General features: G+C 59.4%; 2 protein-coding genes across 2 annotated transcripts in view; both read right to left on the bottom strand.

The window, feature by feature from the left end:
* Positions 1-13,931, bottom strand: part of OAS3 (2'-5'-oligoadenylate synthetase 3) — a 48,874-nt gene extending 34,943 nt beyond the window's left edge. The window contains exons 1-8 of the mRNA XM_062182843.1: positions 13,746-13,931; positions 11,705-11,987; positions 9,952-10,127; positions 7,625-7,863; positions 5,458-5,611; positions 4,836-5,174; positions 3,431-3,713; positions 477-652 (exon numbers count right to left, since the gene is read on the bottom strand). Of these exons, the coding sequence (XP_062038827.1) occupies positions 477-652; positions 3,431-3,713; positions 4,836-5,174; positions 5,458-5,611; positions 7,625-7,863; positions 9,952-10,127; positions 11,705-11,987; positions 13,746-13,931 (1,836 nt within the window). The remainder of the gene's footprint in view (positions 1-476; positions 653-3,430; positions 3,714-4,835; positions 5,175-5,457; positions 5,612-7,624; positions 7,864-9,951; positions 10,128-11,704; positions 11,988-13,745) is intronic.
* A 2,945-nt stretch (positions 13,932-16,876) lies between these two features.
* Positions 16,877-23,118, bottom strand: LOC133752297 (2'-5'-oligoadenylate synthase 1-like). Its single transcript, XM_062182776.1, has 6 exons — positions 22,623-23,118; positions 21,268-21,550; positions 19,388-19,572; positions 18,655-18,887; positions 18,125-18,278; positions 16,877-17,222 (listed from the first exon to the last, which is right to left on the bottom strand). The coding sequence occupies exons 1-6, from the start codon at positions 22,797-22,799 to the stop codon at positions 17,163-17,165; spliced, it is 1,092 nt and encodes a 363-aa protein (XP_062038760.1). The 5' UTR covers positions 22,800-23,118; the 3' UTR covers positions 16,877-17,162.
* Between the last annotated feature and the right edge of the window lie 1,727 nt (positions 23,119-24,845).

The raw sequence follows: 24,845 nt of genomic DNA, 5'->3' as shown, positions 1-24,845 counted from the left end.
TGTGCAAGGTATCTCTCTGGGTACCCCAGCACCCATCCTGCCCGTGAGCTGAGGGTGGAGTTCACTCGTTGTTCCACACACGAGTGCAACAGTGCAAGTGGGTGTTTTGGGAAGTGTTCAGTTAGCTGTGAAGTACGGCCAGGATTTAGCAAAACCGGCGAAGACGACGATGGGGGGACAGCCCAAGCCGAGACTTGGAAGAGGGGGGGCACAGGGCACTGGCAGTGTGAGGAGAGGGGAGAAACGGGGGGTCTGGGCAGGCATAGTGAATTCCAGCTACGAGAAAGGGGGCTTTGACCCGACTGAGAGATGCTATGGCCTGAGCAGGAAATGGAGCATGTCGGAGGCGGTCCTTCCGCTCCGACGGCCAATAAGAAACAACGGAAGGGGCGGGGGTCTGTGAGGGCAGGAGCTGATTGGCTGAGGCGGTTGTCATCACAGCAGCGGCTTCCTGGGAGGCGCGAGGGGGTGCTCACCCGGCGGTACCAGTGTTTGATGAGCAGGATGAGGTTCTTCAGCTTGGCCGGGCGCGTGTTCACGAAGCTCCGGCGCAGCTCGGCGAAGCAGGCCGCGTGCTCACCCCCCTGGCAGCCGCTGCCCAGGAGGGCGGAGTAGACCTGGGGCCTGGGTTTGGCGCCGGCTCCGAGCTGCCCTGGGGGAGGGGAGACACACCCGAGTGCCAGTCTGAGGGCGGCGGCCCGGGCCCACGTGGAGGGCTCGCTAGTCCACGTTAGCTCCATGCAGCAGCCGCAGCACCCGGAAACATCGGTGACGACCAGAACTACGCTTCTTTTCAAGCATCAAATATGGACCGGATACCCTTCGACCCATTTCTCCAGTCCGCCCAAGGATTCTCTCCCGCTCTCTCTGTCACTCTGCCTTTCAGATAAAAAAGGATTTTATTTCTTTGCATGACAAAGAGAAGCAGAGACAAAGATCCCCCAAATGGCAGCCACAGCCAGAGCTGGGCCAGGCCAAAGCCAGGAGTTTCTTCCGGTCTCCCACGTGGGTTCAGGGATCGGAGCACTGGGGCCAACCTCCGCTGCTTTCCCAGGCCACAGCAGAGAGCTGGATCGGAAGAGGAGCAGCCGAGACTCAAACTGATGCTCCATCCAGTACAGGAGCCCTCTGCGCTACAATGCCAGCCACAAATAAATGCATCCTTTTAAAAAAAAATTACAAGCCACACAAGGAAATGAATCACCATGAGTGAGGGCCAAGTGATGCGGCAAAGGACAACCAGCACTTCCGGAATTTGAGACGAGAGGACAACCTGAGAGACTAAGCATGTGTCAACTTACAACAGAGAAAAGAAACCGAAACCACAACGACAAGATGGGAGTTTGTGAGCAAACAGCAGGTTGATCTGAGAAAGAGAGACATCGAACTTCTAGAAATGGAAAAGTAAAGTCATTGAAATAAAAAATATCACTGATCTGTTGCAGGTCAGGTGCAGTTGAAGAGAGCGAACTACAAGGTAGGTCTGAACAGCCAAGAGGCAGGCAGCTCAGGAAGGTACAGAGATGGGGAAAATGAGAGATGGAGATGCGGGAGCTGGAGCCAGGAAGCATCTCAAGCAAGTCCCAGAAGCACAGAGCGGAGGAACCAGGGGAGAGGCAATGCTCCGAGGGACCCGGGAAGACACGTTCCTAAAGCTAAAGGAAGAACTGAGTCCAGCAGACTCGTTGGGTGCGCAACAGGGGTCAGCAGCCTGCAGACGGCGGGAAAACAAGCGTCAGACCCTCCCTGCAAGCTGGGGGGTGAAAGGGCTGGGCCTTCCTGCCACTCACGCACCTGCCAGACCAGGATCCAGAAAGAACTGGAAATCGGAAGTCCTGGAGAGGGGAAACACCTGTGAACTATTGCACAGGTTTTAATTCACTTAGATTATAAAAAAGTGAAAACAGAACAAATAATGTTCCCTCCTGGGAGTGTCTGGAATTGTACTCGTGACTCATTATGAAACTCTTCAAGGTCATTATCGTCTCTCTGTTCTGCGTTTGCGTTTTGACATCCTATGATGTCAGGGTTTGTGTCAGAACTGAGCTGCCCTGAAAATCCAGGCTGGCAAAGGCTCACGAGGAAAACCCTAACAGAAGACGGAACCCCGGGTAAAAGACCTCCGGATCACAGTCAGAAATATCGGGCTAAGCGGAACAGTCTGGTGAAGACAGAATAATGATGCCCTTACGTGTTCCAAACCACACAGCCTCACGATACTAAACGCTGAAGTTTCCAGAATGGCACGGATGATGGGGCAATGGAAAAACTCGCCATCAGGGCCGCGGATCTTACCGACAGACAGAAGAAGGAAAATATAAGGATAGCACAGATGTTAACAAAAACCGTACCTGCTGTAAAGGGCGCCATGGGGCCCGCGCCCCGCGGTGGAAAGCAGGTGATCTTGGCAACCTAGCAGAGTCCAGAGAACCAACCTCGCAAGGGATATTTTCTAACCACAAACATGCAAACGCCAAGGGCAAACAACCCAACAAGCCCTAAGACGCTCCTCTGCAGACCCACTTCCAGACACACACGGAGCAAAGAACAACGGACAGCATCACAGCGAGGGGCACAAAATCTGTAGCCTGGAAATGATCAGAATGACCCACACTGGCCCGGTGCTGGGGCACGGTAGGTTAATCCTCCGCCTGCAGTGCCGGCATTGCTTATGGGCGCCGGTTCGAGTCCCGGCTGCTCCACTTCCAATCCAGCTCTCTGCTGTGGCCTGGGAAGGCAGTAGAAGGTGGCTCAAGTGCTTGGGCTCCTGCACCCACATGGGAGACCAGGAAGAAGTTCCTGGCTCCTGGCTTCGGATCAGCACAGCTTTGGTAGTTGTGGCCATTTGGGGAGTGAACCAGTGGATGGAAGACCTCTCTCTCTCTCTCTCTCTCTCTCTCTCTCTCTCCCCCTCTGCCTCTCAAATAAATAAAATCTAAAAAAATCTAAAAAAAAAAAATCCATGTGCAGGTGTGGTCCACGCAGTTCCCGTGCAACGAGTGGCACACAGCTTTGCGCCTATTAACACCGACGGCTGCTGAGCTAGGATTCACTTCCCCGAGGTGGGAAGTCATTCCTGGTGCAAAAACCCCCTAAACTAAGGGAGGGAATTATCATATAAAAATTCTCTGAAAATCTCCCGGGCAGATATGGTGAAATATGAACATGTAAAAAAAAAAAAAAAAAAAAGAAACCTTCATTGGAATACATGGGAGTGTGATGCCTGTGGTTGTACGTGTGAAACACTTCATAGTTCAGATCTTTGTAAAGTTAACAGCATGAAATTGTGTTAAGATTTGGTGGTGATGATTTCGATGCTTCTACGTCGTGTTCAGTGCTTGGTCAAGCAGGAGGCTTAGGACCACAGAGAGGATGGCAGCCCCTCCCCCCCTTACACGCTCCCTGCCCCGTGGGGCTTGGGCACCCTTACCCACGGCATCGAAGGCAGGCAGCAGGCTAATGTCCACGCAGCCTTCTAGGGCCGAGGACTCCAGCCGGCACCGCAAAGCCTTGGCACCATCCTGCGCAGGGACCCTCAGGCTCAGGCCGGGCCCCGGCTCCCGGCACCAGGACTCCAGCTGGGCCCGCATCTCAGCAAGGACCTCTGCACGGCTGGGGCCCTGCGCCGTGTAGTCGGTGAAGCAATGGAGGAAGATGACGAGTTCCACGTCACAGCCACCCCTGAGGTCTGTTCCCCGGCCAAATGAGCCCCCCTGTGGAAGGAAGCGGGGCTTAGCCTGCTGACCCTCGGGGCCAGCCCGGGGCTCAGCCCGGGAGCCCCTCGACTGCGCCCCACCTGCAGGCTCTCGGACGCCTGGCAACGGGTCGGGTCATGCCTGCCTGCACCTGCACTATGATCCATGGCACCTGGGCAAGGTCAGGTCCAGGTGCAGCCACAGGTGACCGGGGTGAGGGGCGGCTGGGGCAGCGACCAGTCATTCTAGCCAGATGTGTGTGGCCGCTGCAGAGGGAGGCTGCAGCCGAGTGGCCCCACGGGTGTGCTGTGCCGGCCGGTCTCGGTGGAGCCACCCATGGTTGATTCACTGATGCAACAAACGTTTACTGAGCACTTGAATATCCGCCGTGCAAATGAATCACTGGACGGGCGGCCGAGCCACGATACGCGTGAGTGGCCAAGAGGTTTCCACTTACCTCCTCGCTGGTGGAAGGCAGGCAAGGCTGGCCAGAGAACAATGCTGAGTGTTTACAGAGGCAAACAGAGCAGGCCAGGGGCCCAGGAGGGCCACAGAGATGGCGACTACAAATGTGAGAAGGGGCTTGAAGGAGGGGAGGGAGAGAGCTGAGTGGGAGGAGGAAGAACATTCCAGAAAGAGAAGACAGCCAGACAGGAGGCCTTGATTGAGGCGGTGTTCAGAGCAGCCAGGGGCTGGTGGGGGGGGGGTGTGGGGCGCCCAGGGCCACGGCCAACAGGCCTGGAGTCACCGTGTGACCCGGGGACAGGACAGATCTCATTCTTGTGACAAGGGCTTTAAAAAGCCATTACAAAAGGCTGGGGCTTACGTACACACCTGGTCCCCGACTCAACCATACTGGGATTTTAGAATGGCGGACAGGAGACTGGCTGTTTTCCACTCTAGGTGAGTGCGCAGTGAATTATGGGGCCCCTCAACACCTCCTCATAAAGGACCTAGATCGTGCCCAGCTGCAGGCCAGCAGGGTGCTGGGAGCGAGGCCAGGCGGCGGGGTTTTGAGCTATGGCTGGGATGGAAGCTCAGGAGCCATCTCTAAGGCTCCTGGCAGCGGACCGGTGCCGCGGCAGCCCCTCCCACCAGGCTCCCGCCCTGGGCCCACTGGCGTGGCCCTGCCCCACCCACCTTGCTCACTCGAGAGGCCTTGTGGGCACACTTCTCCCGGAGGCAGCACAAGATGGCGTCGATGGCCTTCTTCACCTGCTCCTGGAATCGTGGGCTCGGCTTCAAGTGCTCTTGGATGAAGCGGTCCAGCTCCTTGGAGGGGATCTGAGCCAGGTCCATGGCCAGCCCCGCTGGACTCGGACTCGGACTGGGACTCGGGGCTGCCTCTGAGGGGCCCAGAGCTGGGCGGGGGGGCCCCGGGTGCACGGTGTTGAGTCTCTCGCCGTCCTCGGGGGTCCCCTGGCCAGGGTTGCGCTGGATGGGGTGGCCCAGATCGGAGCCCCCGGCTTGTGGAAGGCCCTGGGCGGTGGCGGGAGGCGTTGGGTCACTCAGGGGCAGAGGTCTCCATGTCTGCCTGTTCCCTGCCCGGCCCTTCCCTGGGCACAGTCAGGCCACGGCCGGCCCACGGGGCACCTTCGTGGGGATCAGAGACAGGTGCCTTCCTAGAGGAAGCAGGAGACTGCCCGAAGACGCAGGTGCTCCGTCCTCCGAGCAGAGTCAGCTGGGGCTCAGTCAGACCCGCCTGCGGCCCCCCACCCCCATCCCACTCCACTCCGCTGAGCACCAGGAAGCCCCCGCTCACCGGCCCCTCCCAGGGCTGCACAGGGTCCCCGGTCCCCTGCAGAAAGCACGGGTGGTGGTAGCAGGACTCGGCCTCCAGGGCCAGCACCTCCCAGTGCCAGGTTGTCCCGTTCCCCACATCCCACGTAGGGTCAGCCGGGTCCAGGATGACAGGTCTGCAAGCCCAGAGGGACAAGGATGTTGGCTGGAGGGTCAAGACGGGGGCTCCTGTCCCGACTCTGCTGCCTCTGAGCTGTGTGCCCTGGGGGAAGAGGCTTGCCTTCTCTGCGCAAAATGAGGAAAAGGACAACGGCTGCTCTGGAGGACTGCTGTAGACATTAACTTGGAGCCGTGGTGTTGACCTTGGCTGCACTAGACGCTGGGGACCCTGGGTCACAGCCAGTGACTTAGCAATTATATTTCTAACTATATCAGGGTACTTCAAAAGCTTTGTGGAAATGGAATTAAAAGATAAGCTTACAGCCCATGCCGTGGCATCATGGGCAAGCTGCCGCCTGCAGTGCCAGCATCCCATACCGGCACCAGTCCTGGTTGCTCTACTTCCGATCCAGTTCCCTCCTAATCTGCCTGGGAAAGCAGCAGCCGATGTCCTGAGTGCTTGGGCCCCTGCCACCCACATGGAAGACCTGGATGAAGCTCCTGGCTCCTGGCTCTGGTCTGGCCAAGCCCTGGCTGTTGCGGCCATTTGGGGACTGAAAATGCACATGGAGATCTCTCTCTCCCTCCCTCCCTGTCTCTTCTTCTCTCTCTGTAACTCTGCCTTTCAAATGAATAAATCTTTAAAGAGAGAGAGAGAGAAGCTTATTTTGGGCAAAAAATTCAAAATCCATGCATAGTTTTTTTTTTTTTTTTTTTGACAGGCAGAGTGGACAGTGAGAGAGAGACAGAGAGAAAGGTCTTCCTTTTGCCGTTGGTTCACCCTCCAATGGCCGCCGCGGTAGCGGGCGCGGCCGGCGCACCGCACTGAGCTGATGGCAGGAGCCAGGTGCTTCTCCTGGTCTCCCATGGGGTGCAGGGCCCAAGGACTTGGGCCACCCTCCACTGCACTCCCGGGCCACAGCAGAGAGCTGGCCTGGAAGAGGGGCAACCGGGACAGGATCGGTGCCCCGACCGGGACTAGAACCCGGTGTGCTGGCACCGCAAGGCGGAGGATTAGCCTAGTGAGCCGCGGCGCCGGCCTCATGCATAGTTTTTTATAACACATATTTCCCATGAGCTTCCTGAACACCCCTCATATAGGTAACAGGTGCACGTGTGCACCAAAAAACACAAGCAAGACTGGAAGAGCTGTGCCTGCAGTCCCTCCAAGCTGGAGATGACGCCAGCGTCCGCCGGTGACAGGACGGCAGACAGCGGGGCAAGCTCGCTCAGTGGAATACGGTACAGCACTGACGAGGCAGGAGCCAGCAGCACGCACAGGCGCACGCCCAGATCCCCAGGACTCGATTTGAGAAGGAAGTCGGTGCCAGGCAAGCCGTGCTGGAGGGATTCCGCGTCAGTGAGATCTCAGGATGGGCAGAGCTGATGCGGAGAGCGACATGGGGCGCTGCTTGGGGTGCTTCTCCTGGTGGGGGCAGGGGGCCTCACGGGAATGCAGCGTGCCCCTTGCAAGTGCGTCTCGTACAGCAGGAAATGCCCACGCATAAGACCTGGGGGCTGGGCAGGCACCAGGCTACTTTATTTGGAAGGCAGAGTTCCAGAGAGCGAGGGAGGGGGAGAGAGAGAACCTTCCATCCCCAGATGGTTGCAACAGCCAGGGCTGGGCCAGTCGGGAGCCAGGAGCCAGGAGCTCCATCCAGGACTCCTCCGTGGGTGCAGGGGCCCATGCACGTGGGCCATTTTTCGCTGCCTTCCCAGGCGCATTAGCAGGGAGCTGGATCGGAAGTGGAGCACCCAGTTCCAGGAACCGGTGCCTGTACGGGATGCTGGCATCACCATGGTGGCTTTACCTGCCGCACCACAGGGCCGGCCCCACACTGCTGAGTTTTAGCAGAATCTCCCAGGTGCTCTAACAAGCGTGTGGGCCACACCCCATGAATCCGAGGATGCACGTGCAGTGTTGGCCCACACCCAAGCCCTGGGCTGGCATCACCTACACTACGGTTGTGAGCGCCCTGTCGCCCACGGCCCAGGTGCAGGAGAGCGGCCGGCGGCGTCTTAGCATGTACCTGGGTCTCTTAAGCTGTCCCTGCAAGAACTGGCTGACAGCAGGGTCCTCAAAGCTGTAGTTGACGGTCCAGAAAACACACAGCTGCTGATAGCATTGGATGAGGCCCAGCACGGTGCGGAGGCCCCGGGCCAGGCTGAAGGCATCCTTCCCACAGCCCTGTTCCCAGGCGAAGATGGTCAGCAGCTCCAGGGCGTAGGCCGGGGGCAGCGTCCCCTCCCCGGCCTCCTTCGGGCACACCTGGGAAAGGGCGGGGCCGGAGGCTCAGAAAGGCGGGAAGAGAAGGGAGCTCCCGGTCAGCTCCCCGCAGGCTGAGCCGGGGACAGGCCCTGTATTCCCAAGGCCCCTGGCCTCTCTCCCTGCCCTCACTGCTGCCGGCTGCGGTGGCAAAAAGAGCTATGAGTTTCCAGCACCTGGCAGGCAGGCGGAGACAGCAGGGAGTCTGAAGCTGCTACCCATCCCCCACGCGCAGGTGCGGCAGGTGTGGGCTTCCAGCGGATGGTTGATTAGAGGAGACAGACAGCCTGGTACCCAATGAGAAGGGCACCGGTGCTTCCACCTGCAGCAGGGGCAGGTGTCTCTGCCTGTCCCTCCTGTCCTTCTGTCCCCAACACCCCCACTTCTCTGCACCCTATACTGGGGTCTCCGTGGGCCAGGGAGGGGCTGTCTCTCTGCCCCTTAGGTCTCGGGTGATCAGGGCAACTTGGGAGGGGACATTGCCTGAAGGGGCCCCGCTGGCTGGAGGGCGTCCGGCAGCCCCACTGCCTCCACTCGTCCCCTCCTTGGGGATCCAGCAAGCCCGGTGCACAGGTGCACCAATACCCTGACCAAGGCAGAGTATGCAGCGTGCAGGTAGGCTGGCTCCATGGTTGGCCTTTGCCTTCTTTAGTTTTTAAGATTTATTTATGTATTTGAAAGGCATAGTTACAGAGAGAGAGAGAGAGAGGGAGAGAGGGAGATCTTCCATCTGCTGCTTCATTCTCCAAATGGCCCCAACAGCTGGGGCTGGGCCAGGCCGAAGCCAGGAGCCTGGAACTCCATCCGGGTCTCCCATGTGGGTGCAGGGACCCAAGGACTTGGGCCATCTGCTGTTTTACCAGGCGCATCAGCAGGCAGCTGGTTTGGAAGTGAACTTGAACTGATGCTCCTGTGGGATGCTGGGGTTGATGTGTGCTCTAACCCTGTGCACCACAACACCGGTCTCCACAGTTAAAACCAAGCTCTTGGCTAGTAGCTCTCCCTGCAGCCTGGAGACCCGTGTTCACATAAGGGCCTGGGCTGGATGTGGAGACTCACACCCACGTCTAAGTCCAGGGGCGCAGGGCAGGCCAGGAGCTTGCCCTGGGTCACCCGGCACCAGTGGCTCGGCCAGGATTTCTCGCCAAGCGTGCTCCAATGGGAGGACCCACCCAGGGGCCCGAGACACCCCCATCTCCAGCACAAGCTGTGCTCACAGCCCCAGTGCGTGAGTGCAGGGAGCAGAGGCTGGGCCGGGAGGTGTGCACACTCCCCAGGGCCTCCGAGCAGACATAAAACATCCCAGACAGGCCGGAGCCCTGCCCGTGAAAAGCAAGCTTTCGGAAGGAAACATGGGAGAATCGCTTTCAAAACTCAGGGAAGGAAAGACTTGTTAAGATACACAAAGAGGTTACGCCGCTGCCCGCGACACCGGCACCCCATATCTGCCATAGTGCCAGTTTGAGTCCCGGCTGCCCATCCAGCTCCCTACTAATGCTCCCGGGCAAGCAGCAGACGGTAGCCCAAGTGCTTGGGCCCCTGCTACCCATGTGGGAGACCCGGATGGAGTTCCAGGCTCCTGGCTTCAGCCTGGCCCAGGCCCTGCCACTGCCTCTCCCTCTCTCTTTGTCACTCTGCCTTTCAAATAAATACATCTTTTAAAAAGATGCATAAAGAACAAATCACTTAAGAAAACAGTCATACAGTTGGTTACAGTAAAATTCAAACAGGTTCTGTGACAAATGACTTTGATTTATTTTTAATTGATTTGAAAGGGAGAGAGAGAAAGAGACAGCCAGAGAGATCTTCTATTTAAACAAAGCAACCATACAAGCCACAGACGTGGAGAAAAACATTTGCATTATGTAAACGGAATAAGAATTTGCACTCCAATATATAAAGAGCTTCGACAAATCAACATGAAGAACACAGGCAACGCTCAGGAAAACAACCGTGGCCAAGGACATGAACAGGTAGTTCCCGGGGCGAGGATGTGCGTGGCCACTGAGAATAAGGAAATATTGCCACCGGTCCAGGAGTGCCACCAAAGCAGCCGTAGGCCCCTCCCCAGCCCCTCCCCAGTGGTGTTACCTGGCGGTACCAGTGTTTGACCAGCAGGATGAGGTTCTTCAGCTTGGCCGGGCGCGTGTTCACGAAGCTCCGGCGCAGCTCCGTGAAGCAGACCGCGTGCTCGCCCCCCTGGCAGCCGCCGACCAAGAGGGTGGAGTAGACCTGGGGCTCGGGTTTGGCGCCAGCTCCAATCTGCCCTGCCGGTGGGAAGAGCTGGGAGTTGGGGAGGGCAGTGCCGGTGTGGGCGGAGCTCAGTTCCGGGCTCCGGGAGAGAGGGAGTGAGTCATGGGCGGTGGGGGAGCTGGGAGAAGAGCCGCACCCCTGAATGAGAGGGTCCCTCGCTAGGCCGACCCCAAAGGCTACACCGGAAGGATGCTTCCCGTTGAGTCGGGAGCCCTGAGCCCCGGTGAATCTTCCTTCCACCGGCGCCTTCCATATGCGGTGCCAGGAAGAGGACAATGACGGCCCAGTGCCAGGCCCTCGCCAGCGCGCATCTTTGGAGCCCCCACTGCTAGCTCAGCTGTGCTGCAGGCTCACCGGGATGCTCTCGCTCCACCCCCACCACAACCCAAGAGGCAGACACAGTTCCTCATCCCGTTGTACAGGTGAGGAAGCAAGCCCCGCCCTCTGCCCCTGCAGGTGTTCGCTCAGAGCCGGCTGCCAGTGGGTGCCTTTTCCTCCATCGCACCCATGGGTTTCGTGTCTAGACTTGGGTCTCATCCCCAAGGTGTCTCATTGAGTCTGGGCAAATATTCCCCAAACTGAACAAAACCAGACAGCTGAACCACTTCCGGGCCTCCACACTGTGGATGAGGGCTACACGGCTCCCCGCTGCCGCTCTGATGGCCCCCGGGAGGTGCGGCAGGCCCGGGGAGTGTGGCTAGCCCCGAGAGCGTCAGAGTGAAGCACAGTGATGGAGGTTCAGTGGTTAGAACGCCCGCACCCCATACCGAGTGCCTGGGTTCAAGTCCTGGCTCTGCCTCCAATTCCAGCTTCCTATCACTAAGCACCCTGGGAGGCAGCAGGTGGCGACTCACGTACCTGGGTCCTTGGTACCCACCCAGGAGACCCGGACTGAGCTCTGGGCTCTTCCCTTGGACCTGGCCCAGCCCCAGATGTTGCAGGAATTTGGGGACAGAACAAGAGAAAGGGGGAATCTCTCTCTCTCTCCTTCAAATAAATCATCAAGTAAAAACCAGAAACAAAAATAACAGTATCACGCGCCAGCGACTCCAAACTCATTCCGCATATGAGTGCGGCTCGATCCAGAAACCACTCCACAAGACAGACATCCACTCCGCCGCTGTCTACCCTCCTTTGACGGGTGAGACATAACGACATATGCTGAGAAGACATTAACTCAAGCATAGGCGTATTATGAAAGAGAGTGCCACAGCCCCATGGATGTCTTGAGATTAAAGACAAGGTCTGGCCGGATTCTGGCCTGTCCCCAGGCCCCTGCCGCTGGCCGGGTGACAGTCTCCTGGGTTTTGGCTGCACCCCTGGCAGGGCTGGGCCGTGGCTGCCGAAGCCCTGAGATGCTGGTGAGGGCAGAGCATCAGCATTGGCCCACGGATCCGGGAAGCACTGGGCCCCCTTGGCCTCTACCTGGTCCAAACCCAATCCATTTCATCGAGAAATGGAGGCGCATAGGGGCCTAGCGGCTTGGCCATCTCTCCCCCTGCAGGTGGGTGGCGGGGCCGGAATCGGAAGCCCAGTCTTGCTCCCAAAGAGCTCTCTCCTAACCCTGCACTGGGCCGGGGACCCCACTCACCCAGCGCATCGAAGGCAGGAACCAGGGTGACATCCATCCAGTTCTCAAGGTCAACGGCTGCCAGTCGGAACCGCAAGAGCCCACCCGTGGCCTGCACGGGGGACTCCAGCTTCAGACCCGGCCCCGGCTGCCGCCCCCAGGCGTCCAGCAGTGCCTGCAGCTCCCGGAGGACCTCCGCCCGGCCGGCCCTCTGGTCTTCAAAGCTCTTGAAGCATTCGAGAAAGACGACAAGTTCACAGTCACTGCCACCCCTGAGGGCTGTGCCCCGGCCACAGGAGCCTCCCTAGGAAGAAGATGAGCACTCAGCACTCTGTGTCCGCCCGGGGGAGCGCCCACGTGGGCTGGCAGGCAGCTTGCGTGGGGCCTGTGGGCTGGGTGGGGACTGTGGCCACACCGCAGTAGGCTCTGGCAGCCAGGTCTAAGTTTGCAAGACAAGCGATTTTCCTATGTAAATCTAGGCCTTTGAAAAGTTGACAATTAATTAAAAACACTGAACCTGTGGCCACGAGCTTCTGGTTCGCAAGGACGCATGCCCGGGACTTTGGCTTGGGCCCAGGCCTCTCTGACGGGCGTTTCTCCCTACCAGGTGTCCGGCCTGAAGGTTGCAAATTCCCCAGTGTCGCTGGCACCTGCTGCCTGTCATCTGCCGCTTCACTCCCATCCCGCCCTCGGCGGTGACAGGTGGGGAGAGGGGCTTGGAGCCGCCAGCATGGGACTGAGTCCCCTGGGGGCCGGCTCATCTCACACTGGGACCCCTCACTGCCCCAGCGACCATGCCGGTCCCTTCCCTGCCCACTTGGAAGGAAAGCAGGGCCAGGCGCAGAGCAGTGCCCAGGCCAGGCTCCCCCCGTCCCCGCGCTCAGCCTCCCGAACACCCCCCGGGGCAGGAAGCCCCCCGGGGCAGGGGTCTTCTGCTCACGACCCCCTCCCGCACAGACGGGAGAGGAAGAAGCCAGGCTCCGGATGCCCAAGCCCAGGCTGCTATCTCGGGGCTCTGCACAGCTTGTCATTAGGAAGGTTTTCAAACTTAGGCCAAAGAAGAGCTGTGGGGTCTCTCGCCCCATCTGCCGCCCCGTGTTCCTCTCTGTGTGACACGGAAAGACACGGCAGCACCTGCGCCATTTCACCCACACGCACTGCCATCCACACGTCTACACGGGGGATCCCGTGTGTCTGGGGTGTCTGGGGACAATGCTGGGGGGGAGGGGCAGAGGCCCCTTCTCCCGCCCTGTGTGCGCGCGTGCATGTGCGTGTATGTGTGCATGCATGTGTATGTGTGCGCACATGTGTATCTGTGCACACGTGTGTTCATGCGTGTGCGCGCACACGCGTGTGGGGCTCACTGTGGGGTGTCACAATCCCTGTCTTTGCTTTCTCCTCCAGCTGGAAGCCCTAGGCTCGTCCCCTGCAGCCCACCCCAGCCCTGGCATCTGTCCTCCTCCCAGTGAGGGGCCAGCGCCTGCAGACCCCAGCGGGGCCCTGGAAGTCAAGCCCACGGCCCCATCTGCTCCCCTCCAGGCGCCACAGGGCCACAGCTGAACCCAAGCGTGAGCTCCGTCCCAGGTTTTCCAGGGGCACAGAGACCCTCCTAGGCTGCAAAGCTGCCCCCCTCTCCCAGGAGACCACTCAGGGGCTCTGGGCTCTGTCCTCACCCCCTCCCCAGCCAAGCTCCAAATCCCCACCCCTCTCAGGTTTCCTCCATCCACCCCGGGACCCCAGGGGTCACCCCCCCCCCCCCCAGGCATCCCGAGGCACAGAAGCTGAACCACACGCAGCCTCAGTTTTTCCATCCATCAGATGGGGACAATCACCCCGACCTCACTGGATGTGAGGACTAGTGAGACAAGGGTCATTTCTCGAGCCACTCCTGTCCACCGCGGTTTGTGCCAGCGGCAGGGGGCGGACGGGCGAAGAGCCGCCTCTGGGGGCAGATGCGGGCATCACAAGGCCGAGATGCGGATCCGGGCTGAGCCGCTTCCAGCCTGGGCTCCTCACGCGGCCCGGCCGTGCCTCAGTTTCCCCAGCTGCAGCCCGCGCTCACCTGCACGCTTTTCCGCACCCGCAGCGCCGGCTGCCCCGCGGCGCCCCCGCGTCCCCCGCGCTCCCGCAGGGCCGCGAGCAGGGCGCCCAGGGCGCGCCGCGCCGACCCCGCGAACTCGCCGTCCGGCTGCAGGCTGCGCGCCACCAGGCGGTCCAGCGCGGCGGCCGGCGTGCGGTACACGTCCATGGCGGCCCGCGAGCGTCTGGCAGCCGGCCCGCCGCCCGCTTTCGCTTTCGTTTCTCCTCCTCCTCTCGCTCCAGTTTCATTTCTCCCTCCTTCCTCCTCCTCTTCCTCCTCTCCCTTCCCCGCCTCCTCTCCTCTCCTCCTCCCCCTCCCCCTCCTCTTCCTCCTCCTCTTCCTCCCCTTCCTCCTCTCCCTTCCCCCTCCCCTCTCCCTCCCCTCCCCCTCCCCTCCCTTCCCCTCCCCTCCCCCTCCCTTCCCCCTCTCCCCCTCCTTCTCCTCCTCCTACCCCCCTCCCCTGCAGGCTTCCTAACTGGATTCGTTTGCGCCCTCAGCCCGGTGGAAGTTTGGGGGTGCGCGACTCCTGTCCAGCCGCGGCAGGGTTCCAGTGCAGTAGACAAGGAGGCGCAGGGACATCGGGGTAGACTTTGCCGGTGATGGTTTAGGGCTTGTTTTAGCGCTGTCACTCACCAATTGGGCAACTTCGAGTCTGTCCCCCACCCCCAACCTCAACTCCCTCATCTGTAGCAATGGGCACGTGTGGTATCCATGGGCTTAACAAAGCAGCTGGCCACTGAGCAGGACATGGACTCAAAGGCAGTTTTTAAAATTGCTCCATCTCCACTCCAGACACATGGCACACTCTACACTGGGCTCTATGATGTAGGCAGGCAGGTAGGATACAACTGATTCGGTTTGTGAGCTGGAAGACCACGCCTTCACCACGCCCCTGAGTGATCCCGTGCCACTACTGACCCAACCTGTACGTCCACCTGCCACTCAGGCTACATGACCACTCCCCTTCGGAAGTGGCTAAGCAGCCTGGCACAAGGTGGGCCCCACCCTTCCTCCCCCTCATTGTCCTTGGTTGCCCCTGCTGCCCGTGCCTTCAGAGCGCGTGCCAAGCTACTGGCGACTGCTCCTAACCAAACGTGGCTGCTGGCCTGCTCTCTGTTTGGTATGGATGTAGACTTCCCCTTTTCCCTTAGACAGAGAGAGGCCCCACTGTCCTGTGCATTTCTCTCATTCAATAAAAAGCCTAAAAAACTTACCATGCTGCCTGGTCTATTTGAGCCAGTGTTCAGAATTCTCTGAATTCGTGGCAAGAACCCACACAGCTTATTAATTCAGAAATATGAATAAGCAGGTCGGTTTCACTACTATCCATGTAAATCTACACTAAGGGTGGCCCTCTCATCCACAGGTTTGGTATCTGGGAGTCAACACACCACGGGGTCGGCGCTGTGGCTCAAGGGGTTAAAGCCACAGCCTGCAACACTGCATCCCATACGGACACTGGTTCCAGTCCTGGCTGTTCCACTTCTGAGCCAGCTCCTTGCTCATGTACTTGGAAAAGCAGCAGAGGACGGTCCATGTACTTGGGCTCCTACCACCCATGTCCAAAGCTCCTGGCTTACCCTGGCTCAGCCCCAGCCGTTGTGGCCATGTGGGGAGTGAACCAGTGGATGGCAGATCCCTTTCTCGCTCTGTCTCTCCCTCTCTCTGCCGCTCTGCCTTCCGAGCAAATGAAAAAATCTTTTTGAAAACCATGGGGCGGGATGCCAGGTGGAGTTGATGGCAGTCCCCAGTTGGGGAATTAGAACGCAAACTCCTGGATTTCTGGAGCAAGCTCATGTCATTTGCAGGAAAAAATAAAAAAATAAAAATAGAGCCCTTTGCCAAAGCCATCCCGGAGTGTCCTGCTTGGGATGGAAGCCTCCAGGTGGGCGGCGCCTGAATTAACGGCTACGTCACAAATTCAACGACCGACTGCGCCATTTGCTCGGCTTCCTGCAGCGCTGTTTCCGTGTTTCTGAGTGTGAAACACTCTCTGAAGATGGCGCGTGGAGTACCCACGTGGGAAACACCGGGCAGCCATCACGCAGCACTTCCCTACGCACATGGAGGGTGCGAGGGCTGATTCTGCACGGTGCCCAGAAAGCTGGTGCTGGTCAGAACCGAGTGTGGGTGCCTCTGGGGACTCGGGGGTCGGGCAGCGGCCGGGTGAGGGTCCAGGCGGCCAGGGGCGTCCATGTTCTCCTGCCTGTGGATGGGGGAAGGGGGGGCTTCTGGCTGCCGTGGCCACCCAAGTGAGAAAACAGGAGACCTGCATAGATGAAGGAGCGTGGGGACCGTGTGACGGAGAGACACAGGGCTTAGGGTCCAAGGGCAGGTGACCCTGAGCAAGTGCCCGAGCCATGTGGAGCCCGGGGCTCCTCCTTTGTGATCAGAAAAATAGTAAAACACACCCCACAGGGATGCTGGAATTACAGAGGAGCGGTTGTGTGGAGGAACCACACTGCTGTCACCCAGCTAAGAAGAGCACGCTCTCTCTCCCTCTCCATCCCTCCCTCCCTCCCCCCCCATTTCTTCTTTCCAGATTTATTTATTTATTTATTTGAGAGGCAGAGTTACAGACAGAGAGAGGCAGAGGCAGAGTCAGAGAGAGAGGTCTTCATCCTCTGGTTCACTCCCCAAATGGCTGCAACGGCCGGAGCTGAGCCAATCCGAAGCCAGGAGCCAGGAGCTTCTTCTAGGTCTTGCAGCAGGGGCCCAAGGACTTGAACCACCCTCCGCTGCCTTCCCAAGCAATCAGCAGGGAGCTGATAGGACGTGGTGGTGCTGGGGCTCAACCTGGCTCCCATGGGATGCCAGCATTCCAAGTGGCGCCACAACACCAGCCCCAGTTCTAGAGTTTTCCCTGGAGATAGGGACCAGAATGACCCCAGGCCGCTTGTCTCAGGACTGTTAGCAGCTGGGAGAGTCGGAGGACTCCTGAGCCACCCAACGTTAATGTTCCATGAGCCAGGGACTTTTGTCCACTTTACTCGTCACAGCACTCCCGATGCCCAGAACAATGCTTGGCACAGAGCAGGTGTTCCGTGCACAATGCTAGCTGAATCGATGAAGATGCACACACACCAACCCATGCTTCTTGTCTCTGTGCCTCGAAGCTAATAAACACCGCTACGTGGCAATCACTGTGATTTTTATTGGTACAGCTGATAGGCTGGCCCTGGCCCTCCCACGGGGCGCAGAGCAGGGAGGCAAGGCCGCGACTCCGCCCTCCTCTCCAATCGCAGGATGTCCTCGGCTTGGGGTAAGGGCACTTGTGTCGGGGAAAAGGCAGAGGGGCATGGGAAAGGCAGGGGGCGGGAGCCTGGGATGTGCGGGAAATGTCGGGCTGGTCTGGGGAGGTCGGAGGTCGGAGCCCTTCCCGCCGCGCGGTGCAGGTACTCAAGAGGTGGTGCACATCCCGCTGTCCTCGGCCTGTCCAGCGGCTGCAGGCACTTCGGGCTGAAAGGGGGGACACAGGATCACGGTGGGGAGCCGGCCTCCCACTCAGGGGCTGCGTCTCATGCTGGGCCCGTGATGGGCCCCTTGGAGGAAGGGCTGGCTGGCACCTGCTGCTAGCAAGGGGTCAGCACTCAGCCTGCCACCTGCCGAGCCACCCACCTTCAGCGACAGAGCCCTGAGCGGCCAGGAAGAGCTGGGCTACCTCTGTCTGCTGTGGGACAGCCTGCATGGCCACTGCGGCTCCCAGGCTGGCTGGGGTGGCCGCTCCACCTCCATCCCCTTCCACCTCACCCCCGGGCCTCCTCTCCTGATTCCAGTGTGTGCCTGTGCACAGGACCCCATGCTTCTGAAAGACCCCTCCCCTGAGATGCAGAAACCTGAGCTGGGGTCTTGTGCCCCTACTCGTCACTCAGCTGCCCTGGTCTCCCACATGGCAGGTGCAGCGTGGGGGCGACACTGCCTTGGGCATCCACGGACTGCATGCAGCCCCGCCCCCAGCTGCCCTTGCGCCAGGGGACTTCCTCTTCCTGAGCCCCTTGGTCCCAGCGGTGAGGCGGTGGGACAGGAAGCCCACCTCACAGGGCTGTTGTGGGGGCAGCGAACACGGGCCTCAACACGGTCCTGGCAAATGAGTATTATGAAAATCAATGCCCCGCTTTTTTTTTTTTTTTTTTTTTTTTTTCCTCCCAGATAAACTCACGCTCTCCGTCCGTTTTCCCCCACGCACTTTCTGAAGCGTCCTGGCCAAGGCAGAGGCCCACACAGTGGTCACCGCTGCCACCCTCCGCATACCCTGCAATGCCAGGAGCCGTCCGTGGAGCGAGGGCCCTGCCTGGGACCATGGGAACGGTCGCTTCCCTGGGGCGGGGGCCTGGGGACAGCGAAGGGGTGGGGGCTCTCACCTGCACGTCCCAGGAGGACACCCTGGAGCCATCCCAGTTCTGGAAGCACGGCCGAGTCAGCCAAGCGCCTGCCTCTTGTGCCAGCCGCCGCCAGCCTTCTCGGTTCCCGGTGGCCACGTTTCCCGTGGGGTCGGCCGGGTCCAGAATCACAGGCCTGGAAACACAGTGCCACACGGAGGCAGTGAGAGGCTGGGGCCCTGCTCGGGGTCGGGTGGGGGCTCGGCGCTCCTGATCTTTTGGTTCAAATGCTGGCCATTTAACTCGCTTTCTGTTAGGGTCTGGGCAAGCGCCTTCCCACTTTCTGCAGGGTTTCAGACAACTTCAGAAACCTCAGTTTGCCCACCTGGAAGATGGGTAGGGTAATGCCTGCCTCACGGGGTGGGAGGGGGCTCCCACGTGGGTGCAGCCATCCAGCACCCAGCACGGCAGGAGGCAGCCCTCCCCCACCCTCGCCGGCCCTGTTCCCATGGGGCGGCAGCCGCATGCAGGGGTTCCCTTGGGTGTAGGCTCAGCGGTGTGGGGAGGGGCACCTGGGCTTGGCGAGCTGCCGGGCCAGGTAGCGGCCCACCCTGGGGTCAGCAAAGTCGTAGTACACCGTCCAGTAGATGCGCAGGTGCTGGTAACGGGTGACCAACTCCAGGACTGTGCGGAACCCCTGGGCCGTGTTGAACTCTGTCTGGCCACTCCCGTGCTCCCAGGCGTGGACGGTCAGTAGCTCCAGGGCATACTGTGGTGGCAGCTGCTTCCCAAGCCTCTCTTTACACTGAGAGGAGAGAACACAGACAGAGAGGGCTGCCCAGCTTTCCCAGAGTGCACTGCCCACAGGCTGGACTCGGTCTGCCGCTTTGGGGTGACAAGGGCAGAGGGGAGTGGCCGGGGTTGGGCCAGGCTGAAGCCAGGAGCCCAGAATCAGCATGTGGGCGGCAGGGGTCCAAGCCCTTGGGCCATCTTCTGCTGCTTTCCCAGGAACCTTAGCATCGAGCTGGACCTGGGGCAGCCGGGACTCGGACCGGCTCCGGTATGGGATGCTGGCACTGCAGGCGGCGGCTTAGCCACTGCGCCGGCCACAGCGCTGTAAGGAGAAGGGGCGCAGAAACAGGGGAGACAGGGGACGTGTGCGTGCGCGTGTGCGTGTGCGTGTGCGTGGCCGCAGCCTGCACGCATCGGGTCAGCAGTGATCTGTGGAGCGTCCTCTATGCACCAGGCACTGCCCTGAGTTCGGGGGGACACCGCGTGCCGGCTCCCCGCCCCCGCCGGCCTTACCATCTGGTACCAGTGCTTGACCAGGCGGATGAGGCTCTTGAGCTTGGCGGGGCGCTGCTTCAGGAAGTCCCGCTGCAGCTCCGTGAAGCAGGTGGAGAACTCGCCCTCCTTGCCCAGGGCGGTGCACTCCTGGATGAGGTCCACATAGACTTGGGGGCGTGGCCTGTAGCCTCTGGTCACGTGACCTGTGGGGTGGGGCCCGCGGCTGGTTTTGGGGTTCTGCCTCCGCCTCTCCCTCACCGCAGACTCAAGGCCAGGAAGCCTCAGGCCCGCCCCCCTCCTCCCTGCCCCCTGCTCCGCGCCTGCTCCCTGCTGGGCTGGAGCACCTGCTGCCTCCGCGGGCTTCTCCACCCAGCACGTGGGGCGGTCTCTTGGCATCCGACTGCCCGCTTCCCACGACTCTGGTTGGAAAGGCACGTCCCCGTGCTGGCCCGGGGAGGTCCGTGTGCCCTGGCTCCTGCTCCTCACTCCCGCCTCGATTCAGGGGCCCTGTCTGAAAGAGCCCCCCGCCTTTGCTATTCACCGTAGCATCCCAGTGAGTTTTTATCCCAGCAAACACCACTCCGTATTCGGATCCGTACAACGATGCCTAGTGACGTCATCTCGCTGTGATGTCAGAGCTCAAGGCCTAACTCAAGTGCTGCGCAGGTCAGAGCGCAGTGCGCAGGGGGGTGGGCTGAGACCCCTGCGTCCCACACTGGAGGGTCCGGGTCGCCTTCCCGGCCCCAGCTTCCCAGGAGTGCAGACCCTGGGAGGTGGCTCCCTGCCACCCACGTGGGAGTGCCGGGCTGTGCCCTCGGCTCCTGGCTCCTAGCCGCTGCTCGGTGCACAGCCCCCGGACGCCCCGCGCTGCCTCTCCTCCCATCGGTTCCCGCACCGCAGTCAGCCGCGGCGGGCCGCGGAAACGCGGATCTCAGGTCGCGTCTGCTCGTGCCGGCCCAGGGCGCCCCAGAGAAGACCGTGGCCGAGGTGGCAGGGCCTGCGGGACCGGCTCCCCTGAGCCAGAGCCCCTCCTGGGTCTCAGCCTCTGCGCTCCCCAGCGCCCCGGCTCCCTCGCCCCCGGGGCTCTGCAGCGCCCCCTGCTGGCATCCCTGTTCCTCCCCACCTCGTACCCCTGCACACAGGACCTGGCACAAACGAGACAATGCTGACGTTGCTCACTTCCCGGTGTCTTTAGAGCATCTATCTGCATTATGTATATTTTTTCATGGCTCCTCTAGGCCCAAGTAAGTCCCTAACAGTCTCCTTTAAGGAGTAGTTCTGTTGGAACTTGATAGTAGCAGTTTGCACAGTGTCCGATAGAGGGCGCTGTGCTGCCCTCAAAAAAAATTGAAAACCTAAAATAGTCCAAAAACTCTTCCCCGTGAGTTGACTGTGGTGGCCTGAGGTGCCTCCTCGTATGTTAGGGAACTCATTTCTGATGAGCTGCTGTGTGCCAGGCTCTGCAGAGCCTGATGTCTTATGTAAGCATCGATGTGCACGTGTGTGTGTTAGATACACATTAAGCCATCTGTATCTTATGCTGAGGGTTGGGATGTCTACATAAATAGCCCAGAGTCAGGCTTTCTTATGTGTCGGAATAAAGGTGATATTAGCAGGAACTTTAGGCCAAATCGATGTTCCAAAAGATAAAATCGGCACACTTTGCCATAAAAAGAACTAGCAAGCCGTACACGTGTTCTAACGGCGTCTTGGCCCCCGAATGTGGGCCAAGTGTGAAGGATGAGAACCTGAGTGAAGGATGAGAACCTTAATTAGGACAAGGAGCCCTAAAATCCCTCCCTCCCTCCCCCTGCACTCCAGGGACGCCTTAGTGGGTAGCACTCAACCCGTGCACGATTTCTGCTCAGAACCAGAGGGAGGAGGCCCAGGACACTCACCCAGAGCGTCGAAGGCAGGCAGCACATCAAACTCCACCTGCTCCGGTCGCTGGCGGGAGCGCAGCTCGAAGCTGAGCACGCGGGGGTTGGACCATCGCGTCAGGGCAAACGTCACCTCGAACATCTTCTCTCTCTGGCAGGCTTCCAGCTGCGAGCGAATTTCCCGGATGAACTCAAGCCGCTTCTCTAGCTGCTCGTGAAAACTTGTGAGGTTCGTGAGGAAGACGACCAGGTCAGCATCCGATCGGCCTCTGAGGGCCGTGCCTTTGCCCGAGGAGCCGCCCTGGAAAAGGGCCACAAGGATAATCAGGTGCAGGGAGAGGAGCCTTCCTAAATAAAGAGAAGGGAGCAGCCACTAACATGGCTCAGCCCAGCCACTGCTCGTACGACCCCAAGAGTGAGGTGCTGCTATTATGAGTTTGCATTTCACACATGGGGAAGCAGGTCTCAGTGAGAGTGTAATGAGGGTGCTTAAAAAAATCCCATCAAAACAAAATTGAAAGATCAGTTCATTTTGGTGCAAGAAAGTTTGAAACAGTTGAATGAGTCCTTCCAGAAGTTCGTGACAAACACATAGAAAGAGAAATTTATGAGTGCATTTCAAAAGTTGTTTTGCACCCAAATGTACTTTTAGAAAATTAATCCATATGCATTGAATTTTATTTAGAACTCCTGACAGTAGTTTGTTCCCCCAAATGCCCATGGTCCAGGCCCCTGTGTGGGTGGCAGGGACCCACAGCCACTGCCTCCCTCCCAGGAAGCTGGACTCTGCAGTGGGGGTGGGCCCTGAACCCCTGTGGATGCAGGCACTGCAAGTGGCACCTTAACTGCAAGACCAAATGCCAGCCCCTAGCTTACCTTTGAATTCCCTTTTCCAGGAACTTTGTGAAGCACCTGTCTTATTCTGCCGCCGCCCCCCCCCCCCCCGACTGGCTCGTGTGGGAGAGGGGGTTTCCGCACAGCGCTGGGAGGTGTGGGAAATTATGGTGAGGACACTGGGGCACAGAGCAGGGACTTGTTCAAGGTCTCGCAGCCAGCAGGTGCTACCTGCTTTCAACCGGATTCTTTGCCCGAGTTCCTGAGCTGTTAGAGACGGGGAGACCCAGCCTGGCCCACAAAGCGCCCACCAGGGCAGGGCTCCATCTCCCCACCTCCGAGTCAGAAGTGCCTTAGAGCACAGAGATGCGTGCTGCTCCCCGGGGGCCCAAGACACCCCCAGGACCGATCTTGTCAAGCTGTAGCTACTGGTCTGCTGTGGCTCAGTCACACACCACCAGCCCCAAAGACAGCTCCAGCCCCCGGTCTGCACGGGGGTCTTTGTGTCTGCTCCCTCGCTCTCTGCGCCCCACACTCACCTTCACCACCTTTGAGACGCGCACGCGGTGGGTGGCCCCTCGGAAGCACCTCTCCTTGAGGAAAGTGCATATGATGTCCACGGCTTCCCTGATCTGCTCGCGGAAACGGGTGTCCGGCAGGAGATGGTCCTCAATGAACTTGTCCAGAAGTCTGGCTGGGGTACTGGCGAGCTCCATCCTGCTGCAGGTAGCCGTGGCCCAACTGCCCCGGGGGCTCCCGTGCGCAGCAGAAGCTGGACAGCTGCTGGTTTCGTTTCCTTGGATGGGAGGAGCCTCGCCTCTGATCCCAGCATTTCCTGCGCCCCCGGCCGCTGGGCTGAGCCGGCAGCTACCGCACCTGCTGCACGACGGAAACTTCCTCTTTGTTCTTTGCCGGGAAGCCTGGCCACGTTCCCACAATGTGGCTGGAACTGGAGCTCACTGCCTGAGTGAAGGAAGCCAGGCCCAGAAGTGGGCTGCCCCTGAGCTCACTCCGCTGCGGGCTGGAAGACAGTTGTTCTCGCAGAGGGCAGAGGGAGACGGGGAGGTGTTTATGAACAGTGCTGCTGGCCTTCGGCACATGAAGACGTTCCGGTCCTGTTGCACAATCGGGTGATTATAGATGAGAAAGGACTGCAGAATCCTTTTTTTTAAGATTTATTTATTTGAAAGGCAGAGTCAGAGAGGGAGAGACAAAGAGAGGGGTCTTCCATCCACCGGTTCACTCCCCAGATGGCTGCAATGGCCGGAGCAGGGCCAGGCCAAAGTCAGGAGCCAGGAGCTTCTTCCAGGTCCCCCATGTGGGTGGCAGGAGCCCCAAGGAGTTGGGCCATCTGCTGCTGCTTTCCCAGGCCACAGCAGAGAGCTGGATGGGAAATGGAGCAGCCGGGACTCGAACCTGTGTCCATATGGGATGGCGGCGCTGCAGGTAGCAACTTTACCTGCTACACCACAGCGCCGGCCCCTGCATAATCTTTTAAACAACCAAGGAAGTTAGAAGAAAGGACTTTGAAAGTTTTCATGTTAAAGAAATGATAGACGAGGAGATACATTGGTTTAGCGGGATTCAGACATTGGAATCTGGGCAGCGCGCGTGCCCCGGGAACGTGCAACTTCTGTGAGTCGGGCACAAACAGATCTTCGGCTTCCTTCTTGGTCATTGTTTGTTGTCGGCAAAATTACTGTCTCCGGGGTTTTTATAAGTATGCATGCATGTTGCAGGGATGGCGCAAACTCAGAAAGCCAGGAGGAAAAAGCTAGTCCAGGGCCTGGTTTTCCGGAGCGGCGAGTGGCCCTGTGGCCGCGCCAGCATCCCGCACCGAGCGCAGGTCCGAGGCCTGGCTGCTCTGTCTCTGATCCAGCTCCCCGCTGATGCACCCGTGAAAACAGCGAGTGCCCGAGTCCCTGCCACCACGCGGGACACCGGGATGCAGCTCCCAGCTTCTGCCTTTGGCTCAGCCCAGCCTTGACTATTGAGGCCATTTGGGGAGTGAGCCAGTGAATGGAGGACCTCTCCTTCTCTCTGTCTCTCCTGTGCTCTCTGTTACTCTTGTCTTTTGAATAAACACATTTTTTTTTTTTTAAGAATCCATAATCCTGGGGCCAGCGCTGTGGCTTACTAGGTTAATCCTCTGCCTGCAGCACCAGCATTCCATATGGGCACCGGTTCAAGTCCTGGCTGCTCCTCTTCCCATCAGCTCTCTCCTGTGGCCTGGAAAAGCAGTCAAAGATGAACCAAGTGCTTGGGCCCCTGCACCCGTGTGGGAGACCAGAGGGAGGCTCCTGGCTCCTGGCTTTGGATCAGCACAGCTCCGGCCACTGCGCCAATTGCGGGGAGTGAACCAGCGGATAGAAGACCTCTCCCTCTCTCACTGTCTGTAACTCTGCCTCTCAAATAAATAAATAAAATCTCTAAAAAAAGTAAAAAGACTCCATGATCCTAAACTCAAAAACCATCACTACAAACGTGGTGTAGATCTTCTCAGATGCTTTCTAAGTTAGTGCACACGTAGTCACGCAAACACGCGTCTCTCCCTCTCTCCTTTTTCTTTTACAAAACTGGTGTCCCGGGGCAGTAGTTAATGCCTTGCGTGGGATGCCTGCACCCGGTGTCAGCACGCCCGGGCCTGAGTCCCGGCTCCACTTCCCACCCAGCTTCCTGCCGGTGCACACCCTGGGAGATGGCAGCGGATGGCTCAAGTCCGTGGGCCCCTGCCACCCGCGTGGGAGACCCGGAGGCAGCTC

This window comes from Lepus europaeus, chromosome 23 (genome assembly GCF_033115175.1).
Source record: "Lepus europaeus isolate LE1 chromosome 23, mLepTim1.pri, whole genome shotgun sequence".
NCBI lineage: Eukaryota > Metazoa > Chordata > Mammalia > Lagomorpha > Leporidae > Lepus > Lepus europaeus.
Note: the sequence above shows the minus strand (reverse complement) of the source record. Positions and strands in the feature narration are given on the sequence as shown.